This window comes from Euprymna scolopes, chromosome 3, assembly GCF_053919585.1.
Source record: "Euprymna scolopes isolate OS-2025 chromosome 3, ASM5391958v1, whole genome shotgun sequence".
Lineage (NCBI taxonomy): Eukaryota > Metazoa > Mollusca > Cephalopoda > Sepiida > Sepiolidae > Euprymna > Euprymna scolopes.
The window spans coordinates 54,759,079-54,774,735 of record NC_136484.1 but is presented as its reverse complement, the minus strand read 5'-3'; the positions used below and the strand labels follow the sequence as shown (position 1 = coordinate 54,774,735).

The window sequence follows — 15,657 nt, the reverse complement described above, 5'->3', positions numbered from 1 at the left end:
AGAAAAAGTAGGTCTCAATCGCCTTAGGTGACCCGACCAGGGAATTCTGACTGGTGGTGCCGGTGCATTACTGCATTGGTGCAATCACGCCAGATTTTACATTCATCAAAACTGATTCATTGAGGGAGGGGGGCGGATTTCCCACTATAAAAAATACCGTGTATCTAAGTTTGTTAAAGTTGGGGGGGGGGAAGAAGAGAGGTAAATAAATAATGGACAAATAATAGTTATTTTGTAAGGTTGAGAAAGAAAAAAAAAAAAAAAAACGTATTCTCATTGCATTTTGTTATTAACCAATCTACTTTTTTGTTTACATTTCAAACCGAGGCAAAACAATAAGGACGCAGGTGTGAACAATGTTTGCCTCGTCTGTCGTTTTGTGATTCGATTGGCCATCCGTAGAAAAACTCAGGTGAGAAAGCCGCCAGGTGAGAAGAGAGGAGGGGGGAAGAAAAACAACATGGCGGAAGCGGACGCGGACGACTCCTTCGACAGTGATAATGACAATTATAACTTAAGTAAATTTGTGGACGACTATGATTTACCCCAAACTGTCACCGTAGTTGATCCAGGCAGCGACAACCCTAACCCAACTGTAACTCGTGGCTCTACAATCGAACTCCTAAGCATGGCCATCCAAAGTGTCTTGTTGACACCCTGTAAGGTGGACGAAGAACTAAAGGCAGATGATGGACCACCACCAACTCCGAGAAAGGACAACGATACCATGGAGGTGTCCATAGATTACCCGGCCAAATATATAGTCCTTCCACCTCCACACGAGGGCATCGGGGATGATGGTGTCAAGAACTCCCCAGTTATTTACGAAACTGTTAAAGACCTGTTGAAAGTATGCCCGCCTACATTTAAAGCGAACAGAACGTCGACCGCTCCGGCGTTAACGGCTGACCCAACGGAGATCACGGAGAGCCCCAAAACCTGTTTCCAGAGTGGTGACAAGTTCAAGTTTCGGCGGATTGTCCGCGAAGGTAACTTTGGGAAATATTTACAATGTCGACACGAAAATGGAAACGTGATGGAGTTGCCCCTCTCGTGTCGAGGTGATTTTTCTTTTGTTGTCGACACAGATTCGACCTACACTGTTTGGGAACTGGTGCAGGCCAGTCTGTTGCCTCGTTACCTTTGGCCAGCTGATGACCTAGACCAACACAATTGCCATGATAGTATCATCCGGGTCGGTACCGACGATGATTTCTCTTCTACAAACGTCGACCGAAACGAGAAAAGTGAAAACTATTTTTTAGATAATATAAAAGAAAGCCAAGAAAAAGAAACGGCGGAAAGACGGATTGAAGAGGAAACAGAAAGTATCTATCGACGAGATGTACACGAATCTCCCTATACTGATTTCCCGACGACTTCTAATAGTCGTAGTCGGCAAACCAGTCTTCAATCTGCCCAAATCTCTGGACGAGACATTCTTTACATGGACATACCGCAGATATATATTGAGGCTCGTTTTGTCGATGACCCTACGAACACAAAAAACAATTTTTTCAATGAAACGGAAGACAAGTGGTTAGTGCCCTTAGATTCGGATATGATTATCAAATGTTTTTCAGCGCCCGATTACGAACACCCTTCTAAATACAAATCCCGACGGACGTTATGGGAAATTTGCTCGGAACATGCTCAGCCTCCAGTGTTTTTCCCTTTATGCGCACAGATCGTTTCCTACCCGGATATATCGTCGCAGTTTACCTGCAGTATAGCGTCACATTCCAATGTTGTCCTCCGGCGTGTTGAATATATCGACAAGATCCTGGCCCGCATCGAAAATGATTGGTTCTTTGTTTTGGGTCCAAACTTGCGTCAAACATTTCGCTGTCTTCCCCGAACCTTTACCTGTGTCTCGGACCTTTACCTTTGCAAACCGGGTACAGAGCTTACTGTGATGGAGGACGTTGCGACAGATTTTCCGCGAGACATTTCCTTAAAAGCAGGCGACATAATCCGTGTGCCCAAATTCCAAACTCACATTACTAAAACCGGACGGCGAGGTTCTCAGATGGAATGTCGGGTTCTTAAGTGCCAAAAACTCAACTCGAAAGGTAATTACGAAAAACTGAAGCTACCCATGGACTTGTCTTTAATACTAGTGGAGTTAATTGCTGTAGAAGATAGAGAAGTGTGGCATGTTAGCGAACTGTTTGATTATTTACCTCATTTCCCAATGAATGTGGAAGCGGGTGATTTCTACCCATCGGTGCCCCCGGATGCAGTGCTGACGTTGGATTGCTACGTTCGCGATTCGGTTATTGTCATGTCGAGTTTTCAAGGAAACAGGCCCGACATGGCCTTTAGCAGCCTGGTTTGTCTTGAAGTACCCAGCAGACATAAAATGGTTCTGGATTTATACGAGGATATTCCATTGTCGGATTTTTCAAACGGTTTCGTTGCCCCGATTGAACGAGTCTCCCTGGACATTGAGGAAATATTCCACAAAACTTATACATATATGGAAACGTATTTTAGACATTCCTACGGTGACAGCATCGAGAAAAGCACTCATAACATGTACAGAAAATCTGATTCACAAATATTACCACATTACCTTTCATCCAGGTAAGATATATAATCTTTAGTAATAATAGTTCTTATTTACAATTCAACCTAAAAAAATAAAAAAATACAGGGCGGACGTCTACGAGATTGTCCCCTCCCCCACTTTTAAATTCCACAATTTTCACTTAAATTTTTTTACACCCGGTAATCTCATCGATATTACAGACTTAACTTTCAGATTAAAAACAAAAACTTGAAAAAAGTATATATATATATATATATATATAATTTTTTTTTTTTTTTTTTTTTGATGACTTATTGTTAAGGATCAGTTTTTTTTTTTTTTTTTCAATTATAACGTTTTACTAAATTGAACACCCACTCTGTGACCATTGGCAATGGTCACCATTGCTGAGAAAAAATTAGGTTCTAATGCAAAGTGATCCGCGCTGTTTTTTAAATCGTATTTCCAAGTTTAATTAAAGTATATGTTGTTGTTTTTTTATATATTCAATTGTAAGATTAAAGTACAGAATAGGTACAAAACACCCTCCCCTCCCCATGTTAAGAATGGCTTTTTAAATAATGACGTTATTATTTCAGCACGGATCATTTTCTGCATTATTACCAAAAAAAAAATACTTTTTTCAAATTTTTATTTTTTTAATCAGAAAGTTAAGTCTGTAATCGATGAGATTAACGGGGAAAAAGTAAAAAAATAAATTAAAAAAAAAAAGTGAAAATTATAAAATTTAGAGGGGGGAGCAAATACAGAAACTTCGTCACCGAACAAAGATGTTATATTCTAAGAATCACGTAAATTTATCAAGTAGTTTTATTTTTTAACTAAAAAAAATCAAATGCTATGAGTAAGCAAAATGAGACTGTCTCGCGTTGCCATCTTGAAAAAATAAATAAAAATAAGGGCGGCGAAGTCCAGAAAAAATTCAAACTTGCGAGATGAACCTTGTCATGCTACCGACATCGAATTCATCGCTTTAAATCGTTTAAAAATTATTTTCTTTGAAATTACTTGATCAATTTATGTGATTTTTATTTATTTTATATTTTTTTTTAATATGCCATTTCCGTTCCATGACGAGTATGTACATCATAAAGATTTTTCTGTAGTTTTATTTAAAAAATTTTTTTTTTTTTTATTAGGTTTAATTCTGAATAAGAATTGTAATAACTATCAATAATTACCGTGTATATATTTGGTACTTCCACACAATACGAAATGAACTTTTTTTTTAAAGCTAAATTGTCCTGGGCAATTTCCAATATAGACAAAATACAAAATTGGTTAAAAAGAACACGATGACATTTATTTGATGGATTTCTATAATTTTCATTCATTTTCGATTTTGGGGCGATTATTGAGATTCCTCCGGTGACCGTCTTTTTTTTTTTTTTTTCCGGTTCTAACTTAACGTTTGCGTTTCAAAGTAAATAAATGCTTTAAGTTAAAACAAAAACAAAACTTATCCAGGTAGGAAAAATAATAACTTATATTACATTTGGAACATTTATATATATATATATATATATATATATATATATATATATATATATATATATATGTTACCAAATGTAATATAAGTTACTATATATATATATATATATATATATATATAACACGGAAATTACATAATTGTCGTGTTGTTATGTTATTTTATATTTTTATGTTATTGCTCTGTTTACCACATTGAGCTCTCATACCCGGATTTCCTCCTGGAATTATTCCATTGTAACCACTTTTTCGTTTTGTTGTCTACTGCAAAATGCCCACTAATCCTAAGTGTTAGATTTAGTTCGGCAACAGTTGGTTTAGTTTGGTTTGTATTTGCACCATATTATTTTATGCGTTTGTATTTTATCTGTAACATCATATATAATATCATATTATATAAAGATTTTCTTTATAGTAGGTCACCGTCATCAGTTGTTTTTGTGCGTTTGTTTAGTGGCAAAATCAACATATTTTTGAGATTAAATTCCGAAACACAATATCCAATGTAAATGGATTACCTGTATACGAATTTTAGGTAAAAGTTACTTTTAATAGTCCCCGAAAATCCATGGCAGAGTTAACTTTCTCTATTAAAATTTATTATAAAAAATGTTGGTACTTATGCAGAATACGACCATCGCGTTTTTTTTTTGGGGGGGGGGGGTAGTTAAATTCAATTTTATATCTTTTGTTTATTAAATTGTTAGGTGAAAGTACAGAATAGTTAGTTACAAAGAATGGGTCTCTAAAAAATAATTTCAGCACGGTCCATAATTTACATAATTACCAAAATGTCAATGTGGAACAATAGGTAATTTTATAGAATCACTCCCGTCTCCAATCAGGCGATTTTATGTACCATTTTCAGGTACAGCAAAAAAAAAAAAAAATAGAAAAAGAAAAATTATAAAGATGGGCCATTCTGTTAATTAAGAGTTCATGATTCAGTAAATCGACAGGAAAGATGATGGATCATTACCATATGGTAGTGATGATGATTGTGATGATGATTGTCCTGACTGAAAAATTCTTTTTTTTTTTTTTTTTTTGCTGAGAACTGTTACTTTTGACATAGCTGTTGTAAAACTTTGGCAGGCCTGAGAACAATCTGCAGATCTTGATAATGATAGCCGGCACAAGTTATAGTCAGTTTGTTGGTTAGAAACGAACTACTGTAGTTGATGTGGTGAAAGTGATTATAATGACTCGTTGTTGTCAATGATAATAACGGTTGTTATCATACTCCAGTAGGGATTGAACAGGTAAAGGTAACTGCTGGATTGCAAACCTGGAGATGAGCCCCATTTTGAGCTTGGAGTGAAGAAATGCATCCTTTTTATACTGCTTTACCAGCTGCAGTTGATACAATGCTTTGTTGTGGTCTGATTTGTCAGCTCAAATAACAATATGTGCAGAAAAGAAACTGTTGGCGTCTGACACATGGGCAATGGTGTTCAGATATCAAACATCCAAGCATGCCAAGCCATGAAAGAGTTGGTATGTCAGTACTTTTAGCAAATATGGAGACCCGAGTTATATAATTCTCTGACATAATCCTTGAACCATAAAATGCAATAAAACTAAGAAATAATACCCTATCTAAAAGTTCATCTTTCAGACTCCTAGACTTAACATTCAAGGATACATAAACTGAGAACATTGCAAAGGCTGCTGCAAAGAAGGTAGGCTCTCTCTACCGTGCTAGAAAATTACTTGTACTGGGAGTATCCTGTATCTCTACAAAGCCACCATTTGGCCATACATGGAATATTGTTGTCGCATCTGGGCTGGTGCATCCACTACTAGTCTCCCTCTTAGACAGAGTCTAAAAATGAGTCTTCACTATAATAGGTCCCACACTATCAACCAAGCTCCTCTCTGTCCTATCACTGCAATGTTGCATTCTTGTATCTGTTTTATTTACAAGTATTTTAATGGAATAGGCTTTGATGGACTCATTTCATTTGTACCCCCCTCCTTGGTGTACATGCTCCTGACAAACCTGGTTAGCAACAAAATCCCACCCTTTCACTGTTGAGGATACAGGAAACCTTTCTACTTTAATAGCTGCTTCCATCAGATTGTTAGACTTTGGAATTCCCTTCCTGCTTCCTTGACTGTACTGACATGCAGAAGTTTAAATGTAATGTAAACCAATATCTCACTCATCTCCTTACATAGTTACCTGTAGCCCCTCTATGTCCAAGTGGCAATATGCCTTGTTTGAAGTGAACAAAAGTTAATGATTAAAAAAAAAATGATGGTTATACTTATTTTAAATTTCGTTGTTTTTCTTAGTTTTTGAATAAAATAGGTATTTGTGTATTGAAAATATTTTCAGCTAAAAATTCATTCACAGGTAAAGTACAGAATAGTTAACAGTGGGGGACTTATAAACAAAAATTAAAGACAACTAATAAATTAAATCTCAAAATTTAACTCTCTACCGATGTGTATAATTTTAAAGTGTGGAAACCGTTTATAAGCAGGGTTTATTTCGAAACATGGCTGATAAGATTATTAACTTTGCTAAGCAGACGATTAAGCATGGTTTTCTAAGGGTTTTTGTTTAGAATGGGGGTTATCACACATGATTATGAGTATGTTTTTGTAGTTGTTGTTTTTTTAGCATGACGTTAACCGAAGATAAATCATCACCTTTGTCGCTATTTTCGTTTTCGTGTGTTGATTAAAAAGTTGAAAAACAGTTTCCACAGGTTAAGTGTATGGGTCAGTAGAGAATCTAATTTTAGGGCGTTTGCTATATACATAGTGCCTTCAATAAGTTTCTAGACTTTTCCATATGGGCACTTTCATTGGTAGTACACATATGAAACTCTAGTACCTTTTGAAGTAATCATTAGGACTATGACAACAGCATATTCTTTTCATTGTTTTGACGACGAGTGTGTATCCGTTGATATCTTATATGCTTTTATATAGTGATGTAGTTCTCGGTTTTTTAACTGTGTCGGATATATACTTGAGAGTCAAAACAATAAGAATATTCTGTTGTCATAGCCATAGTAATCACCCAAGCTGCAATGGACTTGTACCATTCCAACAACTTCTGGAAGGCCCCATGGAAGTCCGCTTGTGTGAGCATGTCAATGACCCTTGTCACAGCCTCTTTTATCTCCTTAATTGTCTCATAACGACAGCCTCTAAGATTTTCCTTGAGCTTAAGGAGATAACCAAAAGTCACAGGGAGCAAGGTCTGGACTATAGAAAGGGTGAGGAACTGTCTTGATGCCAATTTTGGTAAAATATTCTGATCTTCTCTAATCACCCTTGAGACAAACTTCACGCAAATCTTTCACATCTTCAGTTCCTCATGAATAATTTTGTGCACAGTTCCCACACTGACATCAAACTGTGCACATTGTCTCTATTGACACATGACGGTCCTTATCCATGAAATTCTTTATTTAGTCAATCAACTCTGGTGTTCTGACTTCCTTACTCCTTCCACATCTCTCATCATCCCTTACAGACTCCCTGCCTTCCTTGAATCTCTTATGCCACTCAAAAACTGATGTTTGATTCATGCAAAATGGTCCAAAAGTAGTGTGAAGCATTTCATACATTTCTGTGGCATTTTTCCAAGTTTAAAACAGTATTTTATTACATATCATTTTTCTAAACTGTCCTCACGTCCAAATTGCTCTTTTGAAATCCATCAGCTGTGACAATCAGGCTTTAGTAGGGTGTATTCCAATTCCTGCTTTAGCTGTTGGTTTGAATGTTAAATCATAAAACTTGGTCAATCATCTCATATTATGTATAGCAATAACATACTGAATTTTCAAGAGCCTACAACAATTTTAAATGCCTGAACAAAAAAAGTCTGGAAACTTATTAAAGGTACTATATATATATTACTGGTATTATAGTGAATTCGAGAGAGAAAGTTGATACAGTGGTTACAGGTGATTGAATGACTTACGGACTAAATAGTTTTCTAACGAATGATAAAAAATTTTTTTTTTTTTGTATAGTTTTAAAGGTTAAAAACTTTCAAGACATATATATATATATATATATATATATATATATCAAAAGACAATACGGAAAATTGAAAAATTAAAAAAAAGAATTATAAGACAAAATGTCTCCGTTGTATTTAATAATATTTGCTTGAATGAAAAAATGCTGCCTAAATATACCAATATATATATATATATATATATATATATATATATATATATATATATATATGAGCAAACAGTTAATAAAATATAATAAAAATATGTTATATATATCTTTTGTTTACATATTCTCGATTTTTTAGTCTTTTGGACACTTACTCACTTTGCATTTATGAAACATAATGAGGCGATTGGAAACACAAGATAACTCTGATGTCCATTTCCGGTTACTTCAACTTTCTTGCATACTAAATGTTTAAAAGTAAACGTTAATTTAACGTTTCTTGAGTACAAGAAAAGAAATGGCCCTTCTTGAGATAACAATCTTCATTAACTACAATAAATATGTGTGTCATGGTTTCTGGTTTTATTAAGCCCAGTTTGGATGATGATGATACCATCTTTGAGATTAGTTAAGAAGCACACTGACATTTAATATAATTTTGGTATAAAAGTCATGTTATAGTGAAGGAATAAAATGAAGAATATACATGCAGAGCATGCATATCTATAAAAAATAGAAATAAATGAAACATTAAAAAAACATAGACAGGTCACCAGGTAGCAAGTGCTACTTAAAACATAAACAGAGTTCGAAATTTTCGAATAATACATTTTTATACAAGAGATAAAACGATAAAAGTTGTATTGAGTAATTTACAGAAACACATGTTTTATGAAGAAAGTTAGGTTAGTCACAAGGCAAATGTTCGAAGTGTGAATATATGTGTATGTAAGTAATATACTTATGTGAATATTTGGCAGTATGGCATTGGGTATGTGTGTTGGTTTACCTTATTTTTTGTTAGTGCATGTAAGTGGGTAATAATTCTTTTCTGTTCGCTTGACTCTTGCTAGTACATAGGATTGACGGCGCAAGATGAAGGCTTGTACATGAGTCATCGAGTCCTTTTTACCTCCCTTAACCCAAAGGCATGAGTTGGAGCGAGAGTGAGCAGACGTTCTTGGATTCTTCAGTACTGGTGCAGTCTGGAGAAAACTGAGTTTGTTGACTAAGTCTTATATGATTTTTAATGTTCATACTGGTTTACCGTTTTCACATAGATGTTACTTTTTGGGGCTTGGAACGATTTTCATTGGTTGAAGCATATTTAGTGTTCACATGTTCCTGTGAAAACTTACTTTAGGAAGTGAGGAAGTAAGCAGATTCAAGCATAAGCAATGAGAGCTATTTGCTTTTTAGCATTCCTGGGAATCACTTCACGATTCAGTCGTCACATATGATAATTCAAATTTTAAATTTGCAAACATGTATAAAATTTTTAGCAAAAACAAATAAGGCTAACACTAACTTGAGGCAATACTTTAAAACGACTTATTACATAAAACCATTGTAATTAATTTTTTGTTGACAAAAAACGTACATGTAATATAATTTAAACAATTGTCGTAGCAAAGTTTACCCTTCAGTACCCAAAATGTTCAAATTCATTTCTGCACGCACAGCTGTGACTGTTGTGAATAAATAGCAGGCCTAGTCACTAAAAAATGACGTCATGCATGAAGTACAAGCAAGTAAGATGTGTCGAACAGCCAGACTGTTGATAATGAATGAGAGATTTTTACAAAATGCATTAGAAAACTTTAAAAATTGCACTTAAAAAGAGAAAAATAAGGAATACGATTTATACGGAAACTGAACTTATTCAATATCTATTAAAAACAAAGAGCAAAACAAGAATTAATTCAAAAAGAAAAGTTGTGTGTTGTATATGTGTTAAAAGTAAATAAACATTTTTTTTTATGGATTTTTAAGACTAAAATTCGTTAATTTATTTACTTAAAAAATGTTTAGCTTATGACTAGACTTCATATCAGGCCATATTTTTCTATTCAATAAACAGTTGGGATAAAAACTATAAGATATTGCTAACATTCATATTGCATTTCGTTTCCATTACCCAATCACTTGCTGTAATTCTTAATTCAAGTACACACTGTCATACAGATATGCACACTTAAAAACATGACACGCACGTGCACACACACACACACACACACACACACACACACACACACATTGCTTGGATTCCTTCATTGTCATCTGCTGATTCACGCTATTTGTAAACAAATGTATAAAGATATTCATTTTAACTCTTAACATATTTCACTGAACTTTCATACAATGGAAACTACACACATCACATGGATATTACTTTTATCAATAACTTTTAATCAAATGTATAATTTTATAATTGAATGGAAAATTTTGTGGTGCTTGTTAAGATAGTCGACGGATGGATTTTTTTTTTTAAATGTTTTAAATAAAAACAATATTACGTACTTGTCATGTCGAAAATAGTAACATATCCAAGAATTATAAAAATTTATCAAGTAGAACAACTGCTATTGTTTTTTTTAGTAAAATAAATAAAAAAATATTTATTGCTACAAATTTTGGGATAATCTAAATTTTCTGTTCCTAGTTATGTCCCCTTGTGTGTGAACTCTTCATTGTCTACTTTATAACACCTAAGAAAAATGCAACTTTGTCCAATTTTCCATAACAATTACTTAGTTACCTATAAATAACTTTCTACTCAATCAATTTTCATAATTTTTGGATATATTATTATTTTCGACACGATAATTAAGTATGTAATATCGTTTTTTCTTAAAACATATTTTTTTATTTTTAAATCGAGCTGTCGACTCTATCTTAACAAGCACCAATTTTTTATTACAATTTTTCTGACCTGTGGATAATTCATAGCCTTTAAATAATCGACTCCGACTTCCTAATTATCTCAGCATATTAAGTCCCCTGGTTCAGCGTCGACTCTTTAGCTATGAACTAGCATTCTTCCTTTACCTATGTAAACTTCTACTTTTAAATATATATATATAAAATATGTTTTGTAAACTTCTGTTTTTGAACTTGTAACATTTCACACGAATCACCACTTTAAAACACTTATGCATAGGAAAAACGTGTAGGAACATGACGGTGTGATGCGGCCACCGCACACATAAAAAAAAAATGAACTGTTATGCTCCCTTGCATAGAAATACAGTAAACAGATTGGAACGTTCAAGAAAGCCTGTATATAAGGATTAACCTGCCAAAATTTAAACAGTCTAGGATGCCGTTCCATAAGTAACCATCACCGCTGCCCGTGGTTATCACTAGGTTAGGACAACAGCATATTCTTTTCATTATTTTGACTCTCAAGTATCCGTTGATATCTTATATGCTTTTATATAGAGTGATGTGGTTCTAAGTTGATTAACTGTCTAATTGTGTCAGATCTATACTCGAGAGTCAAAACAATGATAAGAATATTCTTTTTCCACACTATAACTAGGGCTATGGCGCCCTAGTTATCACATACGCTGGACTCCGTCTAGACATAAAACAGCATCATCAAGAATGCCACAGAACAGTCAGTTTTTCTCTTCAATTATAGAAGTTCGACAAGTGTTCGAGTAAACTCCGTCTGCAGGAGATGTTCAAATCCCCGTCATGATTTTACACGTGAGAGGTATGAACTTTAATAGACAGCGTGAAAATTTACCATATCGAGCGGAGATTTAAATCTCATTTTAAGCAATCTTATTTCGAACTACTATTCTTATGATATGAACACATTTATACCCATATTCGCTTATATGAATTATGAACTGCTTCTCTCAAAAATAATCACATGAACTTTAAGCTCTCCTGCGGCACTCTTATCATAAAAATATCAGTAATTTCAAGCCTCATGCTGTTCTCACAAAATCCTCACTCCTCAAACCCTTCATTATTGAATTTTTCCACCAAGAGAAAACACTCTTAGGTATGAACACTTTTTAATATTTCAAACACATCAGAAAATGTTTTTGTTTTTTTTTATATATAAATTCACTAACTAAAAACTCATTATTTTGCATATAACATTTCTCTCGCTGTCACATATCAGTCCCTAAAAACGGTTTTCCTAAACATGCTTTTCTAAAGTCACTTCTCCCTAAAGCTTCCCTTCCGATTGCCCCCAAAAAACTAGAACCCTAAAAATAAGTTTTCAAAAAGTACATCTGTGGACAAAAACATAAAATATATTGGTTCTGTGCAATGATACGTTGTTTTTAAATATTGATCCCCTTAAAGTTAATGCTAATCCAAGCAAGTAGTTTTCATTTTAGTTAAGATTATCAAAATTTCGTAACTTTTGAATTTAATTTCAATTAGAAGATACCTTGTTTAAGAAATTATCAAGGAAGATCACTCAAACCGACTAAATTACTAAAATTCTTGAATTAGCCCAATTATCTCCCTTGCTATTCAGACTTGAATTTGCAAGTTAGGAAAATTTGAAAATCTTTGTGCATAATAGTCGGGCTTCATAATTTATGATTCGCATTGCATGCACTGTAGTTACTGAGAATTATGTAAAGAAGCATTTAATTTCGTCGTTTTTTTTTTTTTTTTTTTTTTTTTTAAATTTTTCTGGAAATTATTTAAATCTACTTTTAGGCTCAACCATGTATTCGTGTACTGTACTGTACTGTACTACTGATTGTATAAAATTATGTTCTTGTTCAGAATTTCCCCTAGATTAAAAAACAAAAATAAAGAAACCATTGCATGATGTAGGTACACATGACGAAACGAAAGTGTCATATGCCAAAACTCACACAATTGATCAAGTAATTTTCTTGCCCGTCATTTAGAAAATAATAATAATAATAATAATAATAATAATAATAATAATAATCTCAAGAAACAAAGGGATATAATTCAATAATAATTCATACTTGTGGTTATACCTACGAATTCCATATAATTGTTTAAAAATGATTTTCTTTATAAAAAATAAAACTACTTGATCAATTTATGTGATTTCTAAAAGAAATACTTTTTCGTTTTGTCACGAATATGTACATCGTACAGATTTTTCTTTTCTTTTTGTTTTTAATATAGGGGGAATTCTGGACAAGAACCAAAAATTGTGAAAAGTGCAAGGGAAAAGGTGTGTGCATGTGTGCGTTAAAAGTCTATTTCCTATAAACTTTCATTCTAACTAGAAGTGAGACAGTTTAAAGTCTTGAAATCACTTGCGATAACCATCCTTATGTAGTTAAATTCTGTTTTAAAATTGAATACTTTTGCGAAATCGGCTCAGGCAAATGCTAAGTCTCTTTCTATTTAACAATTTTAGGAAAGGCTTCTTTTTTTTTCTTTTTTTCTTCATCCTTATATAAATGAATTCTCTTTGGTCATTATAAACATTTTAAAAGTCGGATTATGTAGGTGCTAAGTCTGCGATAGGTTAAAGTTAATATATTTTTTTCCATCCGGGAATTTAAACTGCTTTCTTTATTTTTATTTTTGCATTTTATTATTCAAAACTTCTTTAGAAATATATATATATATATATATATATATATATATATATATATATATTTCTGTAGAAATATATTTTCTTATATATCAATCCTTATTTAAGAAGCTCATTGTAAATACAGAGCAATATAGAGAATAAATGAAAAAAAGTTATATTCCAAAATTCATGATGTTGACCATCTTATAATTTATTCCTTTAATTCAGTTGACTTATACAATTCTTGACAGTATCTGTTTTCTAGCGCAAAATCAATCACTTAATTATTATATCAATCGCTGATTGATATAATAATTAAGTGATTGATTTTGCACTACGAATCATATATATATATATATATATATATATATATATATATATGATGTCTTATAGTTTGTGATGTGGTTTATATGATTGGAATTCTTAGTTTGCTTAGTGTGTTGCAAATTATTGTATTATTGGTGTGTTGGTAAAAGAAGGTGTCTGTTTATGAGAGAAAAGTCTGGTGTGTATGACTTTTGCTTATTTATCCTTGAAAATATTTGTGTGGTTTTTCATTTAGCATTTAATGTGAAATATAATGGATATTGCAAGATTTTCGTTCATTCAACCATGAAGTATCCTTTTTTTTACACTATCATTTCAAATTTATTAATTTTCAATTTATTTGCTAATAAGCAAAATGACACTTCTACACTATTGGAACAAAATTTCTGAAATCGTAAAACTGAATTTCACATGAAAACAATGGTATCTACGTGGTTCTTGTACTTTTAAGATGATTATAGCCAAAAATTATGAAAATCGATAAAGTAGAAAATTGTTTATTAAAGAAAATAGAATTTGAAGGACACAATCATGCTTGCTTTTGTAAGACACAGGAGAGTTCCTACCTAACTAATATTCCTGGTGAACCAAGTGCAAAAGAGATTCAGACAATTGCACTTAAGGGAACAGCGAGGATACTAAAAAGAGCTCTCGGTTGGTTTCAATAAAAAAGCGGGGCAATGTTGGTAGCTGGTTTGGCTGCCCCATACCCAGCATTACAATCTTCAAAGGAAGAAAAATAATAAAAAAAAAAAAAATTAAAAAAAAAAAGAGGTAATTTCCTCCCAATAATTTTTGGAAAACTCAAAAGTTTTCAGAATTTTCCAAATGCACCTGAGGAAATTAAATCAGTGCGATATTATTTTTGCTCAAATAAAATCTGTATTTTTGATTTCCTGCATGACCCTGGATTTTTGGCAGGTTCACTGTCTATATATTATGTTTATTTTGTTATTTGTTTTGTGTTAGTCACATTAAGCATTTAGAGTTACTTCCCTTGTTTATGGTTTTGTTTTGTTTTATTTTATAAAAACAAGATGGCTATAATTTTTCACCTGCTAACGTGATTAAAGTTGTTTTTTGTTTATTTTCTTTAATAATTCAATAATATTCAGGTAATTTCGACTGCATAATTTTGAAGCTACCATTGTAATTCATTTGAATTGACAAAAAAAATCAGTAGGAACCATTGTTTTTATCTGAAAACTCCATTTATCGACTACAAAATTTCGTCCTAATAATGTAGAAGCCCCAGCAAAATGTATGATTATCCACATCTATTTTGCTAATAACATTTTCTCCAATTAGATGAAAATCCATGGATTAAGGAAAAACTTTGTTAAACAATAAATTTTGTTGTAATTCTCTTTAATTTAATTCAGAATTTCCATTTTATATATATATATATAGAGAGAGATAGATGTTGGAAAGGGGGAAAGCAGCTCCCAATTGTCCAGATTGAATAGCAATTGTCTGATGTACAACATTGATCAAAGCTGATTGCTTCTGGACGTTTCCCGGTACGATGCCGAGAACGTTGATTTAGTTTGAATTAGTTTCGCTTTTTATATGAAAAAGCTGAATCAACATGTGAGAAGCCAAAATAGCAATAATTTTGTAAAAGTCGATGTAAATAAATCTATACGCTACATGCGTTCTCAAATCCTAGATATTATTATCTAGGACATATATAAACAGTTGCAAGCGATCGTAACCCCCCCCCCCGAGAGCATGTGCGAGAAAAGCCTTTGCGAGACCTACACGAAATGGTCACACACATTTTGCCTTTTATATATATAGATTAGTTATCCATGGACAT

At 32.9% G+C, this 15,657-nt stretch overlaps 1 protein-coding gene across 1 annotated transcript in view; it reads left to right on the top strand.

Moving 5' to 3' along the window:
• Positions 1-311: 311 nt before the first annotated feature.
• The window catches only part of LOC145255528 (uncharacterized), an 85,056-nt gene continuing 69,710 nt past the window's right edge, over positions 312-15,657 (top strand). Inside the window, exon 1 of the mRNA XM_080113989.1 lies at positions 312-2,586. Coding sequence (XP_079970115.1) covers positions 461-2,586 — 2,126 coding nt within the window. The 5' untranslated portion in view covers positions 312-460. The remainder of the gene's footprint in view (positions 2,587-15,657) is intronic.